The sequence below is a fragment of the Phasianus colchicus genome, chromosome 16 (assembly GCF_987193195.1).
Source record: "Phasianus colchicus chromosome 16, bPhaCol1.hap1.1, whole genome shotgun sequence".
Taxonomy (NCBI): domain Eukaryota; kingdom Metazoa; phylum Chordata; class Aves; order Galliformes; family Phasianidae; genus Phasianus; species Phasianus colchicus.
The window spans coordinates 15,772,164-15,791,345 of record NC_143451.1 but is presented as its reverse complement, the minus strand read 5'-3'; the positions used below and the strand labels follow the sequence as shown (position 1 = coordinate 15,791,345).

At 38.1% G+C, this 19,182-nt stretch overlaps 1 protein-coding gene across 5 annotated transcripts in view; it reads left to right on the top strand.

The window, feature by feature from the left end:
• MRTFB (myocardin related transcription factor B) overlaps window positions 1–19,182 on the top strand; it is a 71,436-nt gene that overhangs the window by 15,434 nt on the left and 36,820 nt on the right. For 4 of the 5 annotated variants that reach the window (XM_090151286.1, XM_090151283.1, XM_090151285.1 and 1 more), the window contains exon 3: window positions 2,472–2,638. In XM_090151286.1, the coding sequence (XP_090007412.1) occupies window positions 2,485–2,638 (154 nt within the window). In that variant the 5' untranslated portion in view covers window positions 2,472–2,484. Of the gene's footprint in view, window positions 1–2,471; window positions 2,639–10,286; window positions 12,418–19,182 lie in introns of those variants that run through there. The other variant, XM_031606711.2, reaches the window with a different exon arrangement.

The window sequence follows — 19,182 nt, the reverse complement described above, 5'->3', positions numbered from 1 at the left end:
CTTCAGTGTACACCTACCTGGCATGCCACAGCCTGTTCCCAATTTTCTTCATAGAGTCCCATTGCTATGAAGCTCTATGAACAAATAAATAGCAGATGTCGCTGTAAATTCATATAGTTATTTATGAACACATTTCTTTCTAGTGGTTAAAATGGTGTACAATTCTTGAAAAGGTTTCTCAAAAGAAATGTAAGACAAAGAATTTGTTTTGCAGAGAATTGGAAACTTTCAGATTAGGGTTAGAGCTCTGAACTTTGTTTTAGAGGCTTCCTGATAACCTGGCCAATTTGGATACTGTGTGAAAGCATCGTAACAAGTGGGATTTCAGATCTGCGGAGAGCAGCATTGTCCTGCGTTACAGCAGAGCCGCAGGACAGAGCAGTCACAGGTAGCAGCAGCACGGGACGTTGTTTTTGAAGAGAGGGGATGCAGGGGGAGAATTCTGAGTGAAGTTCCCCGGAGATGATGCACACTGCCAGCTCTGTTGACTTTCAGAACTTAGCGAGACAAGTTACCAAGCAGCAGGTAGCTGCTCTGAGCTGGGAGCTGGGCTGGATAACCTCCACAAGGTCCCTCTGAGTTCAGTTTAGTCAGATTCAAGCTGTTTTTTTTGTGTGAGAAATCAGTCTGGTTTGAGTTGCTATGCAGTACTATGAGTAATGTCATTTAATGCAATCTGTAATCGGTACTTGCCTTTCTCTTGGTTGAAGCTGGACAGCCGAGCCACATTTACACACAGTTCTGAAACCAAGATGAACAAATAGACAATGAATTAATTTGCCTCAGTTTTTTAGGACTGGTAAAATTTAAATTGATTTAAATTAAAGCAAGGTATTTTGTTACCTCTCGTGGAAAACAGTTTAGTCAAAAGCTAACATGCAGCTTAATAAATGTGAAAGCTTTCTACATGACAGTGTTTCTGTTAATTTTTATATGGAGTTAAATTTGTGAGCACAGCTAATGTGGTTGGATCTCTTTGGAAAGTGATTCCAAGGTGTAAGTCACAGCCAGTAAACTGGGGATAAAATGCTGTGATTACAAGCAGATAAGCAACTAAATTTTCACTAAAATTCTGCTCTGAAAAGAATTGCACGGTTAGTAATGAACTTAATTTGTGTGGGTGAGTGGGAGTTTGAGCAGAGCATAATGTCAGTAAAACAAATGAGAGCTACGTAAATTGTGCTTCCAGAAGCTAAGAACAAAGAAAAAATTGTGTAACACTGAGTTAATGTGTCTTAATTTAATGTGAAAGCACCAATTGGTAACTATGGAAAATAACAAAAAATATGCACTTCACCATCATAATTGTTCTACTGTAGTATCAATCAAGCAGCGCTGGCTTACGTTTCTTACTTTTAAATTGGTGCTTTCAGCAGCATGATTCCTCTATCCCTTTCTATAGTGTAGGCCATTCTTTGATGGTCACTGAACATTCTGTCATCTTTAAATGTCAGGTAACACATGAGATGCTCTGCTGTGGTCTCTGAACCACATGTTGTGTGCAGATGGTCACTAAATACACACTGCAGCATAGAAGCATTTATATTCAGCATACCAAAAGTCTGAACTTTAAATACAGGCAACAGCAGTGTTTCCTAAGAAAAAATGATTAAAAATAATGAAACAGTTTAACATTAGGACATTGATTTTGTTTAATGGTTCTCCATGAATTGTTATTTCATATCGATCATGTTTCCAGGAATCTGAGGGTGAACTGTATTGAAGTCCATAGTGATTTTATTCAGGTTTCAGTGAAAGAAGCTCTCTGAGCTTTGAAGAGCTTGTACCATGCTTCTGTATTCCTCACTGCGAACCAAGTACCACATGAATGATAGAAAGTAAAGAAATAAGGAATGGGGATGTTTACTTCATTCTAGAGAGGACCTTTACAATGAGTGGCTAGTGTGAAATAGAATTAATTTGAAAAATTTCATGGCAACAAACTTTCTGTGTTGGAGATTAACTAATCCTTGTGTGGTTCTGTGGCAGAATCAAGTCCTGAATCAATACCAAAGTTGATTATTAATGCTGAGAAAAGTTTTGCAGTGTTTCAAAAAAATTAGAAGCTATTTGTATGTTGCCATACACTCATTCAGTATTTGCTAATAGAAGCTTCTGGGAAAAAAAAGAACATTTGACTGATGACCCTGTGTCACCTGCTGGAACAGGAGCTTGGGGACATCCATGTTAAGGGCTAATAACGTAATTTTTCTGTAAAAGCCAGCGGAAAAACTTCTCTGAAGTGTTAAATTGCTTGCAAATACATCGCTTTAGTGCATTTTTCTTAAATCTGTGCTGGTTGTGGAAAAGTATTAGATGATGTAAATATAATTTAAAAGCTGAATCCTCTGTGTCGAGGAACCGACCAAAGCTGGCAGTAACATGTCTACATTATATTTCTTTTTTTCTTTCTTTATTAGTTTTATCAGCTTTTGTGTGATTAAAAGATTGCTTGCTTTCCCTCTCTCCAGAGGACTGAACACAATGGATCACGTGGGGACAGCAGATGCTGAGGACGACCCTGGATCCCTGCCACGTCTCGCCCCCAGCCCTCACAGCGAAGCGGTCGCACACGAGTTTAAGGAGCTGTCCCTGCAGCCCAGCCAGTGCTTGCCTCCTCTCACTGAGCGCAAGAATGGTGAGTGCAACAGGAGCTGTTCTCCCTTTGCTCTGTTGTTTTCTCTGGGAATAATGATCTTTGTTTGTTTTCTTCAAATAACATTGACCGTTCTCACTTGCCTTTCCCAAACCACATTTTGTGGAGTTAAAGTGCCCATAGTGTTTGCTTGTTATGGAATCTGTCTGGAACAGTTTCACCCGTCATGGCGGATGGAAGCCTGACCTTAAAACTCCAACAGGAAAACTTTGCTGAGGCACAGAGAATGGAGGCGTTATAAATAATTTTTAAGCAATAGATAATGTGCAAGATAAGTAGTAATTACCTATTTTTGAAAGTAGTTTTATTGTTATTAGACCAAAAAAAGGAATAATTAAGAACGGATTTTTCTGTAAAAATAATACTGAGTTGAAGTTTCGCATTGTATCCTAGAAAGTTTAATTCACCACATAGTTTATGGAAGAACAATGAAAGAAAATAAGATCTGCGTTTCAGAAGCCTTTCCAATACCTCTCGTTGTTGATGTTGGCATGGCAACTGAAAAAAAACGTGCTTCCTCTGTTACAATAAGCATTGGGAAGAAATCTGAATCCAAATGTAGACTGTAAATCCAAATGTAAGACTGAATCCAAATGTAGGCTCATTTTTATTGGAAAGAAGGCAGGAACCCTTGTTTGTGGTGTTTGTTTTCTCAGGCTAATATCTTAAAATAATAAAGATTTGATTTTTTTAATATTAACTGTGAATATTGGGAACATTGAAAGTATGTAAATGCAGTATTTGAATTTGAGCGTTTTTTTTAATGAGCACTAATAGCAGTAAGCTATTAATGAATTCAGTTGCAACGGTATAAGCATTATTACATAAGAAGGCAGCTATCTGAGTATCTCTGCTTTAAAGCAGAAAATATTATGTCTTCTTACTCGGCTGTGTATCTCACATAGCTAGGGATGTGTCCATGTCACAGCACTGTTTCAGAAGCACAGCACGGGGTCTGTAATTTCACACAGGAGGCATCAAGTCCCACGGTGCTTTGCTTGCATCCCCCAGAATCATACTGAATTCCAAGCGAGAGAAACGGAATGATGGGAAAACATGGCAGGGGAGAGACATAGGCTTAGCTTTTTTGAATATGGAATGAATACCACTTTGAATACTTGGGCTTGTATTTTACAATTGCTTCCTTATTTTTGTCCGTATATGTAGATCCTGATACAGAGAATACTGTGTTTGCTGGTATATTAATAAACTATTTTAAACCAAGGGATCTGCAACTTACTTACTAGTACTTTGTCTCTATATCCTTAAGAATTCTGTAATGTAGAAAAAAGATCTGTAACTTTTTGTCATTTAATATTTGATATTAAATGGATAATCTATATGATTCAGGGACGTACTTTGAATCTAAAGTCAAACTTCACGCATCTGAAGGCTGCTACCAACTTCATATTCGTGAAATTAAACTGCAGAAATCCCTTTTGAGATGGCCAACTTCTACAGTTCTTTTTGTAAGCAATCTTGCTGAGTATGTAAAGCATATATTTATCCTGTTCATGTAATGTCTTTGTTCCATTATTATTCTGCTTTTATGAATACAGAAAAATTGTCAAACAAGCAAAGAAATAAGTTGTGATTTCATTTTAGTATTTCATTTTTAGTTCTTCTGTATCAGATGATTGTTTCTTTTCTTAGGCATTCCTCCTGTAACTTGAAAATACTCTTGTACTTTAATAAATTAGGAAAATAATTTGTAGGTAAGTTTTGTATTAACGTCAAATACAAGCTGTTAATTATTTATTTTCCAAGGAAATGTCAGCAGCAAGAGATTGTAATGCTTAAGGACCCTGGCTTCTTGGAATAGCAGATTTTCATAAATAAGGGGAAGAAGGGAGGGATTAATGATTTGCAAAATTGCCTTTCATTCCTCTGTGTCAGTTCTCTACGCCAGTTGGTTTAAGAACAGTTACCCTTCATTATTTATCATAATTCCTCTTATTTAGTAAAACAACTTTGTGTGTATCAGGCCTCCCACAAAGATTTTTATGTCTTCTATGAGGACATTCAATTGTAGGAAGCTCACGTAATGGGCCATGGCCTCACATCATTTAGGTCCTTTTATAAGACTAAGTCATTTGTTGTTTCCAAGGCAGTTATTAGCACAATCCTACCAATTTTAAAAACAAAAATAGAACTGCGGAAAAGATTGAGAGTTCATATTATTGGAGAATTGTTTTAGAGGAACAAAGTCTCGTAGACATGGTAAAGAAGCATTTGATGGACACCAATACCATTTTCTACTCTTTTTTTTTTGCTATTTCTCATATTAATGAAATGTCCTGCCATAGAGAACACTCTTCCAGTAGTACTTAAATAACTTCTGAGTGTCCTGAAGAGGAGCATCCCATTATGTCTCCTGCTGTTACGGCAAAGAAAGAGCTGACTGTCTCTGACTTTATACTGACTGGCTGTTGTTCCTGGAAGCAGTGGCCATTTTGTGTTCCTGTTATTTTCCTGAAGCAACAAGAAGAGCTGTGGGCACTGTGATCTTCCAGAGCACCGAAACTATTGCTCACCCATAATGTCAGGTTGTAGTCATTTGGGTTAATGGGAAAATTTGAGCTACGTTTTTCTAGAAGTTGTGAAAGTCAAAGTTAAAAAGAGCACAAGTAAAATTTGAATTTGATTTATTGATATTTAAGAAGCTTTAAAAATTAGTATCTGTTCTAACTTTTTACCAGGACTGAATTTCTTCTGGGGTATTTTAACAAGTCAGTATTTTACGAAGTCTAAGTATGAAAGACTTCCGTATACAAAAGTACAATGGCGTTCCGTTGAAAAACATAGAATATTTAAGGTTTTCTGTTGAATATTTTCATGCAGGAAGCATTATATTTCCTGCGAGCTTCAGTAGAGATTCTTTAAACTTTCTGTTTACTTCTATGAGACTCTTGGATGCAGTCCAGTAGAAGGCTGAATTATTCTAGTATTGTCTGCATAGTGTTCAGCTTTTATAAGTCAGGAGAGAAACTGCATTTCAAGCTTTGTTGTTAACAGGACAAATGTGGAAGGCTTATGGTTTGGTTTTACGTGGAGATAATTCACAGCAGGGTAAGAGAAACATGCAGCGAATTTGCAGGCACATGCCTATAGTTGGAGGTGTTATTACTGAACTCTTTTTTTTTACGCTTCCCTTCCTTTGCCCCCAGAGATCTCAGTCATACAGCAAATCTGGCATAAGAGTTCAGGTGAGCACTGCTCAGTATTCTTCGGTGCAAAGTATCATGGTACAAATTAACCTGCACTGAAACTGGTGTTCTTTGAGTTGACAAAGGAACACTTAGATGTGCTGGCAACTCTGCTGAAGAGATTGTAACTTCCAGTTGAGGATCAGTGACAAGTAGTTTGAGGGAAACAGCACTTTAAGCTTTTCCACCTAATTACTAGGTGCAAGTGTTTATTCTGTGAATAAAGACTAAAAGGCAATTTATTTGAGGAGTGAGAGAAAGAGAAAAGCAGCAAAATATTCTCATCCAAAATATTCTTTCCAATGTTATCCCGTCAAGAAAGTATGAAACAGAAATACTAACCAGTTAACATTTCATAGTATAATTGCAGGAAAATTAATAGGAATTTTCAAATTGATTTGCAAGATAAGGCTTAATTGTAGGGCTGAAATACTTCAGCTGAGTCATCTGTAAAGCAAACACTTCAGTTATTTGGGTTAAAAAACCAAACTGTATAGAACATTATATGAACTTGTGTGTAGTAGCTTCTGAGTGTGTCTATTTGTGTGTTGTAACAAAGAATCATCTTTCTGGGACATCATATGGTGGTCTTCTGGACGGTCACAATTTTAAGGTTTCCCTTTTTCTTTTGACCAGCTGTTTTCAGGCTGACAGCCATGCACGGTTCTGAATTACTAACAAAATGTCTTTGAGTTTCTCATTAGTCTGCATCTGCTTCTGGATAATTAGCAAATACATGCTCTGCACTGATTGTGAAGCTAATTGCAATGAATTATCATGCCTTTTCTCTGGAGGCCAACTGTTGCTCAGCTTTCTAAAAGCAGCCAAAGCTACCTTTTCATTGGTTCTACTTTTCAAAGACAGTTCTGGTAGTCTGACAGCAACCACTGTTGTATAGTCCAGGTCTCTCAGGTGAGCAATTGGACTGCTCACGTAAATAAGGATTGGGAAGCAGACTGTCATAGTCTTAAAAGCTCCTGAAGAATACTTGTTCGTGTACACTTCACCTGTACTTGAATCTGGAAAGCCTTCTCTGTGTCAAGCTGCTGTATGCTTAGGCAGGATGGTGGCTGGGGGAGGAAAAATGTGACACAGATGAGTCTCTTGTTTGGGAGCAAGAGGAAGAAAGCTGATGACTAGGTGTTGTTTAGCTGGATGGCCGTGGAGGAAGAATGACAGAAGTAGTAGGCACCATGGCACAGCTGAAGTACTTGTCAGAACAATATGCTGCTCACACGCTGTACCGCACTTTCACAAGCCTGTGTCTGAGAGCCAGGATGTGGCAAAGAGAGGGAAGGACAGGCTGTCTGCTGCTGACAGCAGGAGGGTGGATGGGGATGATGCTGTGTGCTGCCTTCCAACCTGCTATTTCAGAGCCAGAGGGTGGGAAGGGATTGCACATGCAGATACCGTCAAAAAAAAAGCCCAGTACCGCAAGAGCAAAGCTTTCTGCGTGCTGAATTTCTTATTTCCCAGCACTGATAAGCATGCCATTTTAACTGTTAGAGGTAGAGGTGGAGGGTCTCACCGTCACAAGCTATGCAGTCCTAGTCTCTGTAGAGGGAGAAGTTCCTAGCTTCTGGATTTTACAGTGCCAGCAGTTCTGAACCATTTCACCTGGTTCTGTGACTATGACAGGGTGGAGGGACCTGTGCCCAGGGAAAGGAGGGTAGGGAAAAGACAGGGAGATGGACCTAAAAACAAAACAGCGGCAGCGAGCTAAGGGAGAAAACTAATTTACCAAATATGATACCAGAATGTGAGATAGCACAATATAATACAGTATAATTGGAATTGAGGCTAATAATTGAGGCTACTAGTTTTTGAAGGACAGTAAGTTACTGTTGTGCAGTCGTTATCCACAGGTGAGAGCTTGGTTATACTCCTGTACTAAAATGTGTGTGTAATTGGATGGATCCCATGCAGGCCATTGACTGTCCTTTACCACTTTGTAGGGCTGCTTCAGCAATTTGTTTTGGTTGTAAATCACATTGGATCGTGCGTGTGCACATGCTCTATCTTCTGCATTGCTCCTCAGTTTTGCCGCATGTTGCTAACTGGCATCTGCTTCTCAGAGCAGGTCAGACTCAGAGAGAAAACAGAGTTCTGGGACAATTAACATCTTTAAGTAAAAGACAAGAGTGTAAAACCATATTAGAAGAAATTAGTCAGAAGAAATCAGTGCTGCATAAGAACAGTGACATTCAGGAACCAAAGCCTTTAGGTATTCAGGGTCGGATGAGAATGACAGCTTCCTGTGGGACCTCTGCAGGGCTTGGGGAAATTGTGATTACTATGAAGTTCGAAAAATTAAATAAATAAATAAAAAATAAAAACCAATCCAAACGGTGGATGTTGAATACTGCTAAAGGGGATGCAGGTGGTACTCAGAACAACTGAATGAAGTCTATATCACACTTAACCTAATTATATGGTTTAGATGAACTTAAAGCACCAGGGGTTTGTGGTGTGGTTTTTTTCACATCTAGAAGAGTCATGTGTGCATTTCTTATCTTATACTTATCTTCTACTTCTTACTTTTCCAATCCTTCATTATGCAGAACGGGTAACATACATTCTTGACATAGCTTAATTCTAAACAAATTCTTAATCCTCTGTGCACTTAACAGATTTTGAGCTGCAAATTTTATACTAAGGAATCCAGTGAAATTTCACATATTCTCTGTGTGTTCATCTACATCAATTTTTCCCACTTTTTTGAGATCTCTTAATTTTTTTTCTCTCCTAATAGTACAGAGCAGGTTACTGTTCATAGAATTATAGAATTTAATTTCTTGAGACAGCTGGGAGAGACAAAAGTAGAGGGAAGAAAGTAGTGAGAAGACTTGAGAACAGCAAATGGAAAAAAGTTTGGATTAAAGTAAAAAGCAGGAACAGAAAATAAAGTGTATTCTAAAAGACAGAGCTAGATAGAGTAATATACAAGTTTTATACATACACACTAGAAGTGTACATATTTAGTATAGTGTACAGGTGGTGTGTGCAGTGTGTACTCTGTACAAGTATCCACAAGTGTAGTGTAAGTTAGAAGTGAAGACTGGTTGTCTGCAGAGGTTGTGGAAGTGCTGAAAGCCCTGCTGGGCACAGCTGAGCTCCCTGCTCCACCTGGCCATGCTGGAGTGCAGACGTTGAACTAAAGGATCTCAAGATGTCAGCGAGTCTGTGAGTTGGCCCTTCTTTAAGTTTTAGTAGGCCATGGAACATCCAGTGTGAATATTCTACTAAATAATCCTTCCTAAGAACACACAGAATGTTGTAATTAAAACATAGCTGTTTGTGTTTATTTTTGTGTGTTTGTTTTTAGAAATGGCATCAATAGAAAAAACAAATGTCTTTGTGACCCTAATAAAATCTGAATGTTATCTGTTTGGAGAGAGCAAAATGAGTAGGTGCTGATTTCCCAGTAAGTCTGTCTTTGTCATTGGTAGTGCCAGTTCCCACAATCCTAACATTCCCAGGGCATCAGTCAGTGTCTACAAGGAACAATTTTCAAATGTTAAAGCATGTGAAAAGACGTACAGGCCAAAACTCAGAGCTCTCTAGGGACTGTGACCTCTTAGATGGAATATATTTTCACAGGCTACATGAAAGAATTCCAGCAGGGTCATTCCATTTGGTAAACTTCTAAACAAACGTTCTGTCATTTTAGTTTGATTTATAGATTTTCTTTTTAATTATCTGCTTATTGTGAAGAGATTAGGATGAGAGACGTGACCTCTGACGGACTCAATTTAAGGCATCTGGTATATATGAAGAAATTCTGTTACAGGGATTGGCAATTGACTGATTACAGAAGATACGGAAAGTATGTTTTCTTTTAAAGAAATCTCTTGATCAAACTGTCTGATTCTGACATCTCTTTTCCTGGAATTCCGTGTGGATAACTACATGCATAGCTAGAAATGAATGTTAACTTCCAGTGTGTAATTATTATGAATTGCTAGAATCAAATCCTAGCAGCCCATGTTATTCTTGAAATGTTAGTGTGTGATACAGCTGCTACAAGTAGTGCTGTACAAGGGAAAACTGGTGATGTTCTGTAGTTACTATGTGAATCTTTTGAAATCACAGGTGGCATCACCTGGTGAATGCCTGAATGTTGTTATTCAAAATCTTATATATATATAAATATATAATATATACAAAAATATATTATATATAATATTATTATATATTTATTATATATTAATATATTATTATATTAATATTATGCGTTATTATTATTATTATTATTATTATTTATTTTATATATATATAAAATTTTGAATAACAACATTCAGGCATATATATATATATATATATATATATATATATGCAGTTGAATGCATATTTTTTGCTTATATACCTTTATATTTTTATTTCTTTAGGTATATATATATGGTAAGGTAGAATGGTAGGGTGTCTTTCATTTACACTGTGAACAGTGCCAGCATACATGCCCTCCTGTATGGCATTCACTGGGAGAAGAGAAGTAGGACATGCAGACTTACACATTTGAAATGACCTTGAAAAAACTTGTCTTTTTTTTTATGGCAAGAGCAACTGAGGGAAGTGGTGATCCTAATTTGGATTTTGGTTTTTGTTACCACAGTAGGGTAGGATATTAGCAGTATTCCAAAAATTGTCAAATTTTTCATTTCACTTTTGGAAAAAAAAAATAGAAGGAAATATTTGATGTTTTATGCCCAAAAGAATGCGAAGACAAAAAGCTGAAGTCTGTTAGAATCTTATGGCTGTATTTAAGATGAGCCGACATTCACCTCTGTTTGATGAATGTCGTATGTGTGCAAAGCAAAGAACTTGCGCACTGGTATAAAAAAAAAAGTCTTGCTTTGTTTCTACCTAACAAAGCAGGATAAAAATCTGTTCTAAGTTGGAATTTTGTAAAAACAAACAGAAAAACCCTCAATTACAGCTCAAGTTAACACATTTTTTCAGAGAAGTATAACAGGTATTGTTTACATGAATATTTTAGTCTGTGTACTCAGAGCACTGTTTTCCTGTTTGAAGAAGTCACTGCACAGATGAAGAACTGAATTGACCTAGCACAGTGTGAAGAACGCAGGCATTACAGGAGTGCCCATAGATGTAGGTTGTGTTGTCCTGTGCCCGGCGGCGGTGAGCTGAGCGCGGCTGCCAGGTGGGGCCGGCCGGCCCTCGGCACGGGGTGGCGGGTCGAGGTGGTGATGGCAGCACGTAGGGAGATCCTAAGGGGCAAAGCCATGTTTCCCTATTGCACAGTTCTAAAATTCTACATCAGGGTCTGTTGTTGCACGTAGACTTGTTCCTACCCCATGCCGGGAGAGGAAACAGTTTTTGTGAGGGGAGGTGTCCTTTATAATTTCAGAGTGAAGGACTTAAAATACCAGGGAGGGATGTGGAAAGTTTCTGTAACAGCAGGGGATTTAGGCCAAAGGGAAGGGAATGGCGGCTACTTAAAATTGCATATAGCTTATTTCTTCGAAGTACAAAAAATATGCAGTGATCTTCTTTTGCCTTATGGCATGTGGCAGATCATTTGAGGGGGATCCCTTTCCCCAGAACCTTCCTGATTGACACTGAAGCTGATGACTCACATAAGATAAATGTAAAGTGCTGGAGAGAATGGCAGATCAGGAGCCGTGGGAGGAAATGCTCCTGAAACTGCTGGGAATAACAAGAATTGTAATTAATCAAAAAGTAAAATTAAAAAATGCTCGTTTATCAGATATTGACAAGAAGCTCTCCTGTACTGGAAGGAAATGTGTGGAAGCCATGAAACGCTCTTCTCACTTATTTCTGCCAGCTAAAGCCTCTGAAACAGGGCTGGGGGTGGGGGAACGTTTCTCGACATTTTTTTCAAATGCCAACAGGCAGCTTTGTTGTCTGATGAAAATTAGTAAGTAATGAACGTGCCAGTTGGGCAAAGACAAAGTATTGCTGCTGCCTGCAGCAGTGTGCAGAGCAGTGGGGGAAGGGGAAAGGGGAGAGTCCTCAGCGGTGGTTTGTCTTAGGTATCAGCAAATGCTGCTCCTTCAGCAACTGCTGGATTTATTTTTAACTGCTTGACTCATTCTTTGTCAGATGATTGACCGTCAAGCTGCATACTGAAACACGACTGTGCAGAAGAAGCAGGCACAGCTAAAGGAAAAGGGGGAGTGGTTTTCTGGGAAAAGAGGCGGGATTTGAGAGTTCAGCTTCACGGGCTCTGTGCTGTCATTTGAGTGAGTTACAGGCTCCAAAGCAGGCTGAGCGTCTCACAGGTCACCGTAGGCAGTGAAGGATGATGGCTGCTTTTGGCTGCAAAGAGATGTGACTGCTCTTTCTTAGGAGAAAGAAACTGGAAGCAGTGTTCGGGACAGCAGTGTACTGCTCGCTGACAAATTAATATTTTTTTCCTGTGCTGGATGTTGCCAGTCTAAAGGATTCTCACCATGATCGATAGCTGCAAGAAGCAGCAACAGGGCTTTTCTGAGATTTTACCTGCTGGAGATGTTAAGCCACTGAAGGAGAAGGAATGCCTTGAGGTGAACAGCCAGAGAAGTCTCAAGGAAGGTCAGTCTCTTACTGATTGGGGGACAGAAAATTCAGAAGAACCGTGCATTCTCATTTCACAAGTATTTCTGGGGTCGTACGGTATGTCGAAGAGTATCTTTGCACAACAAATTAGGTATTGTTTTCCCTCTAAAAGCTGAATTCAGAATTTACTTGTTAAATAATGATCATCATAGCTTGACAGAAATTGTACCGCGAAGAAAAATGAACGATCGCTCTCTTCAGAGTAATATGTAGTTCTGAATTCATGAAGAACTCTGAAATTTTCTATAAATATTGCACAAAACTACCAAATTGCCACTATTGAAATGAATATAATGAAATGGATATCATGAAATTTGATGCTGCTGATAACAAAAAAACACAGACCATTAGTTCTGTATGTGCATTGCTAACTTATTGCCAACACTGGTATCCTCAGCTACTGTCTTTTTCTAGAATACCCTTCTTTTCCCCATCCTTAAATTAGATTAGGGCCTGATTTTCAGATGTCTGCTTTTGAAATTGATTCATATCTCCTTAAATGATTGTTATTACATTGTACATTAAATTAACACAACCCACAAGCATCGGTCTGTAAAATATGTATAGCTTGAGGAAATTTGGAGCTTTATTTAAAGCTAACAAATGCTGCTATACTGAATTAATTTCAAGTAGTATTTGCTGGGCTGTGGCTATAGCACTGCTGAGGCATGGAAGTTGTCTCCTCATTCCTTCTAGCAGGAGATATTCTTGTAGCTGGCCTGCATTAAAGGGGACTGGGAAGAGACCGCCTGAGGTCAGCTGGCAGCCCTGCACAGCAACTTAGCTGGTGCGTGATAACTTTCCAGGCGCTCTGCAGTTCAAGACTCAGGCTCAAACTTCATAATCAATCAGAAACAAGCTCTATTTTGTAGCAGACAAAGCTCCTTCTTCCCTTTTAGAGCACTCAGCCGTGGCTTTTGCTCCAGGTATCACTGGGCTCTCTGGTGATACAGAGATTTCTTCTTGGTTCATATGACAAGATTTATTTCTTCCTTTCCCATTCCCACATGAGATGCTTTTCTCAGAATTTAAATGCTGGGTTTGCTTTTGTGTTTAATTTGGATTTTAATAACATTTGAAATAGCAAAAACATGTAAGGTTTCTTACAGAATTCAGTAACTGGCAGTTTTTTTAAACAAGGAAGAAAAGCCACCGTGTTACTAAGAAATAAGTTTGGGCTACAAAAAAATACTCGTTTTTATATACCAAAGATCTTGTGGTTTGTTGTGGTTTTTTGTAGTGCTGCTTCCTTTCCTCCTGATGGAAAGACAGTGATTGAAGAGAGAAGGCAAACAGTGGCTTCCTTCTCATAGTGTTTGCCTTGAGAACTCAAACAGGTCCACTTGAACCTGAGGGAATACAGGATTCCTTCTTCCAGGATCTCTTCTTTCTAAAGCTTAGCAAAAGCAAGCAATTTCTTTGTTACGTATGTAGAACAAATTATTGAAAACATAGTAAATCTGTTATGCAGTGAAGATCTGCTATCTTCACCTTTTCTGTTTATAATATAAACATGTAGCTTAGGTATTTTTCAGATTTTCCCTTTCATGTTCAGATACTTTTCAACACCATGTCTGAACGATTAAAGCCAAAAAGATTAAAATTCGTTTAGCAATCCACAATGAAGTATGTAGAAATCTGTGTAATTCAGAAGGTGACACAGCCTTTGCTTCCTAATCTGTTTTGTGTAATTTTAATAAATCTAAAACTGATACTTTGCTTATTTCAGGAATAAATTCTGTTGGGTGCAGTCCTTTTTTAACTTGCTTCTTTACAAGGAAGAAGAGCTTGGTGGAGACACAAATCCTAATGCTGACTTCAGCAAATGAATATTAAAGGCACAGGAAGGCTGGGTTACGGGGATGATTTTATTTTCTTCGCATAGGCTAGTGACTACTCAGTAAAATATATATTGTGCTATCCTATAGTTACTTATTATCAGTTCTGTGAAAATATTTCTTAGTTTTACACATTTTATCAAAATTGCCTTTATATGAGCTAAGAACAAAAATAGTTAGTCCCTGAGGCTCACTGTGCAAAGGTAGCTAAGCAGCTTTTTCAGAAATTCTCGAAGCATTGTCATCTAATACCAAGCGAACAGACAGTACATTTAGAAAATTAAGTGAAAAGCCTTGGATGAAATAAGGACATCTTTGTGCTTGTTAGTTAGTAAGAAAGAGTCGATGTGATCAACAGTGAGTATTTTAGGAATGTGTTTTGGCTATGTTTGTAAATGAGCAGTGAATTTGGGCAGTTTTGCTTTGTTCCTCAGGTTGTTCCAGTACAGAAATTACTGAGCGTGTTCAAGAATGTACAGCTCTGCAGGGAAGTTCCTGAAGGGATTATAAAATTGGTGGAAGAAATGAATGTGGTGCTATCTTTCATGTATTAATCCGAGCTTCAGAGTTAGCAGTTACCTGCCAGTTACTGTAAGGAAACAAAGCTGACCAGGAAAGAATGTTTTTCCTCCCTCTCTCCTCTTAAAGCATAATTAATTTCCTGGGTTCATATTGCTTTTTTTATTTTATTGTCTTGTGAGGAACTGCAAACTGGGAAATCCTAGAAACAGAATACGGGGCAGAATGAGAGAAGCACAGGCACTGCTCAGGTGCTTGCTGGAAATATCTTCATGCTGTCTGGTTAATGAATTACCAGATTTAGGCAGGACTGGTTACTTCCCTCCACCCATGCAGTTAAATCAATACTGCATGAGAACTGTTTATTTAGCAGATTTCTGCAGTTGCTTGCATGTTGAGTGTTGGTCATACTCTGGACTTCTACTGCTCTCCTGCGGTGGCATAAATTCTTGAGGATTCTGTTGGCATTTATTTAAAAAAAAAATTTTATATATAGTGTATATTTATGTAAGTATATTTTAAGTATTTATATATAGTGCCCCTCATCAGTGGCAGCTTATCAGGTATGTTTCTTAAAACGCAGATAAGAAAATGCTGAAAAACAGTATACCGTTTGTTATAGTTAATAAAAGGAAGCACTTTGAATGCAGTATACTGATCCTGTGAGGCTATATTACTGTCCTTAACTTTATCTACCATAAATGGTCTCGTTAATGACAGTGGGATAATTGTATGTCTTACAATTAAACCAACACACTACAGATTTTTCTTCTTCAGTATAGCACTTAAACAGAGAATAAGTACGTGGTAGTGCTATTATAATAGCCACATGCTTAAATACCTTGATAAACCAAGGTCACAGTGCAGTAATTATATATTATCTGCATACAATTGGGGGATACACTGGCTATCCAGGAGCTCTAAGAAAACTTGCTATGCAAGTTTTGTCATGCCAAGATTTTCCAAAGCTTTCAAAGAAAGTAAGGCCTAAGGCCACTGCTGCCAAAAAATAAGTGTCATCTCATTCAGCCTTGTGCTGTTTGCTGCCATCTTCTTTCTCATGCTGGCATTAGTGATTATGCAGTCCTGAATTAAGCTGGATCAATGAGTTTGTATCACTGAAGGCTATTTCAGTAGTCTTGGATTTCCCAGGTCAGAGTACTGACCTGTCAGGCTACATCTTTGCTGGTGTTGCTGCAAGTGGAGCAGCTGTGGTTGGAGAGAGGAAGAGACCATTACCTCTTCATTGGCATTTTTCAGTCTTAGATCAAATTAAGTCATGAAACCACACTGAAGCCACTGTCTGTTTTGTTGCAGTGCTGGAGGTTTCTTTTCCTTTAACAAAGCATCCAGCAGTGCATGTATGTGCTTCCAGTCTTTCTAAGGCAGTGACTTTGTTGTCATCCACTGAGCAAGCCCCTGCAGAAGTTATGTTATTGTCTACATAGCAGAACTGACAGAATGCCATTGCTTCCATCCCAGGTTGCACCAGCCATCTTAAACATATATTCACCTTCCTCGTTTTAGGTTAATGTGTAATCTTGTGACCTGGATGATTGGCCTGGGTACACATTTTGTTTGCTGCTTCTGCTGTGCACAGGAAGACTGTGTAGAATGGAGGTATTAACTTTCCAAGAGGGCTTGGCTGGAAATTGTCTGTCATCAGTCAATTATTACGCTCCAGACTTATCACAAAGCAAGTCTGTAGCTGATGGAGAGTTTGAACCCATTAGTCTCCTGACAGTGTGTTTCTGAGCTGATAGTAATAATGGAGGAAATACAAATCCATTTTAAAAAAACGTTAATAGACAGTACTAAGGAGAGGGTTATTGCAGATTTAGAGTATGTAATTACTGCTCATATACTTACTGTGTGCAATTTTACAAAATGTTTTTGTTTTTTTAGATTTTATACCCGAGATGGTAATCTGTGTTGTTGGTTGGTTTTTTTTTGTTGTTGTTTTTTTTTGTTTGTTTTTGATTTGAAAGATTTTGAAGGAATTGTAAAAATACAGGTCTTGCTTTTAACATATGCATATATATATTCATCCCAGCAGACCTTCCAGTAATTTTAGAGGCTTCTGCATGTTCTGACTTGTTTCTAAGCAACGTGTTCCATAGCAATAGGAAAAGATACAGACTGTTCCTTTTCCTACTCATTTAAGCTTCTCAACTGATACTGCTGTGCTTCATTTTCTTTGTTTTTAATGATCACACTTCACTATCCTTCTGATCTAGCTTTTCTTTTCCTACTTTCAGTATGATAATGTTACTTCTGGAAACAGCTATGTGTACAGTATTACTGCTTACACACAAAAGCTTAAATCACAATGCTGTAGGATTTCCCTCCAGAATTTGGAAAAGATGGTTTGAAACAGCCCTCAGTAGTCTCTGCTGCTGTCATTTGTAAGACCAAATGATGGTACAACCGAGTATCTGCTAAAACGAGTATGCATAAGAGACAGTTTTACTTTTCCTACATTGTGTTGGATATATTCCTAGCAGAAAATTCACATACAAAATAATAGAAAAAAATACATAAAAATCTGCAAGAAAAGGCAAGGGATTTTTTTGTAGAAATAGACTTTTGGTTTTTAAATGACACTTTGGCATATGTGAAAGTTCTAGCTTTAGGTGGTGTCAGATTTCTTTAGTGACTGATTAATTATTTCTATTTGAAAATTAAAATTATTTAACAGGTTGCATCATCTTCAGGCTGGGAGGTCAGTACATTGACTGCTGATGCATTTTATCTTTAGCCTGCTGAACAAGTTAGAATCACTTCCAACAAATCATATACAGCTAATATTCTCACAGCTTTTTCCTCACCATCCTTCTTTCTTAGGCATGCCATATAAATGAAAAGAGCACCACGTCACCAAATTTCCGAGTTTGGACGCACAGAAATGAGTAAAGCTGTGTACGAAGTAGTTACTGTATTTGCTATTACCATAGATTGCTTGTGAAGGCCACCTGCCATCTGTTAAAACACTCTCCTACTTTACTGCCACCCTGCTGTTCACACACCTGTATTAATCCTGGTGCTATAATGAGTCATAAATTACTTCTGATGAGGACTGTATTTCGCTGTGCAGCACAGAACTGTCTTCTGCAGCAGTGCCTCACTGCAACCAGAACGTGCTGTTAACATCTACTGCTCTGTGCATCAAGCCCAGTATGTCAGAGACTGCCTGCGTAAAGGCTGTTTTAAATAGAGGCTTTCTGTGTAATAGATTTTAATTTAAAGGAAACAACCCTGTTTCCAGCACTGTCTGTTTCCATGGCAGCCAGCCTAGCAGCCCACACCGGAGTTCCTACCGCTCTTGGAAATTTCCAAGGGAGAATGCTGGAATGTTGAAGATGGCATTTTCCCATTTTTTCTTGCAATTTTAACACAAATAGCTCATTTCCACTAGAGGAAGTAGTGAGTTGATTACATAAGGAACTTTTTTTTTTTTTTGTTAATCAATACATTATTCTTCTTGCTGTCAGTTGAAATAACTGTATGCTGATTAATGAACACCTCAGTGATTCAGTCTATTGCATTTCTATCCTTGTTGAATGTCAACTATTTGAATACTTTCATTGCACCTTCTCTAAAAAGACAAAATTTCAATTTGAATTGGAAATAACAGGATATAAAATGGTATTAGATGAGGAACCAGTGCTAGAATTACTTCACACAGTATGTGTTCTGGCTTTTTTTTCAAGACAAGAAGCAGTGGTGAAAGCTTGCCAGTCATACAGATAGCATTGTTCCTGCCAGACAACTATTTATTTTTGGCCTCCTTGCATTCCAGTTCTTGGGATTACATCGTACTGCTTTGAGACACCTTTTCCATAGGATACAAATTACACATTTGTAACAAAGTGATGGCTGAAAATCACTTGCTCAACTTGGCTAGTAACTGTACTCGAAGTCATTTAATAGCACACTTTATTTTTACTTGTTCAGAAAGTAATTGGGGAAAACATAGAAATTGTGGAATCTCTTAGCCTGGTGCTAAAGTGTTAAACTTAAAAATCATACACTGACTTGAAAATAAAAAAGAATACAGCCTCCACCAGGTCAAAACGGGAGTCTGACTGACCTCTCTGTGCGTGGTTTTTATTCAGAAGCAGTTGGGAGATAATTCTTTAGAGTGGCAGTGGTGTGAAAGGGACATTCCTGTCAGATAATTTAAAGTGCAAAATGTTTGTGCTTTTAGCAACTGCATTTGCTCAGTGGTGTCAACATAGCTCTTCTTTTGTACATAGATCTTTAAATATCTATTTAAATATGAGAAATGATATTAGTAAAGTTTGCAGTGTATTAACATATTTAAATCTTTGTCGGTTCTGGGCCTTAAATTTGGAGATCCATCTTCTACAATTTTTGATGTTAT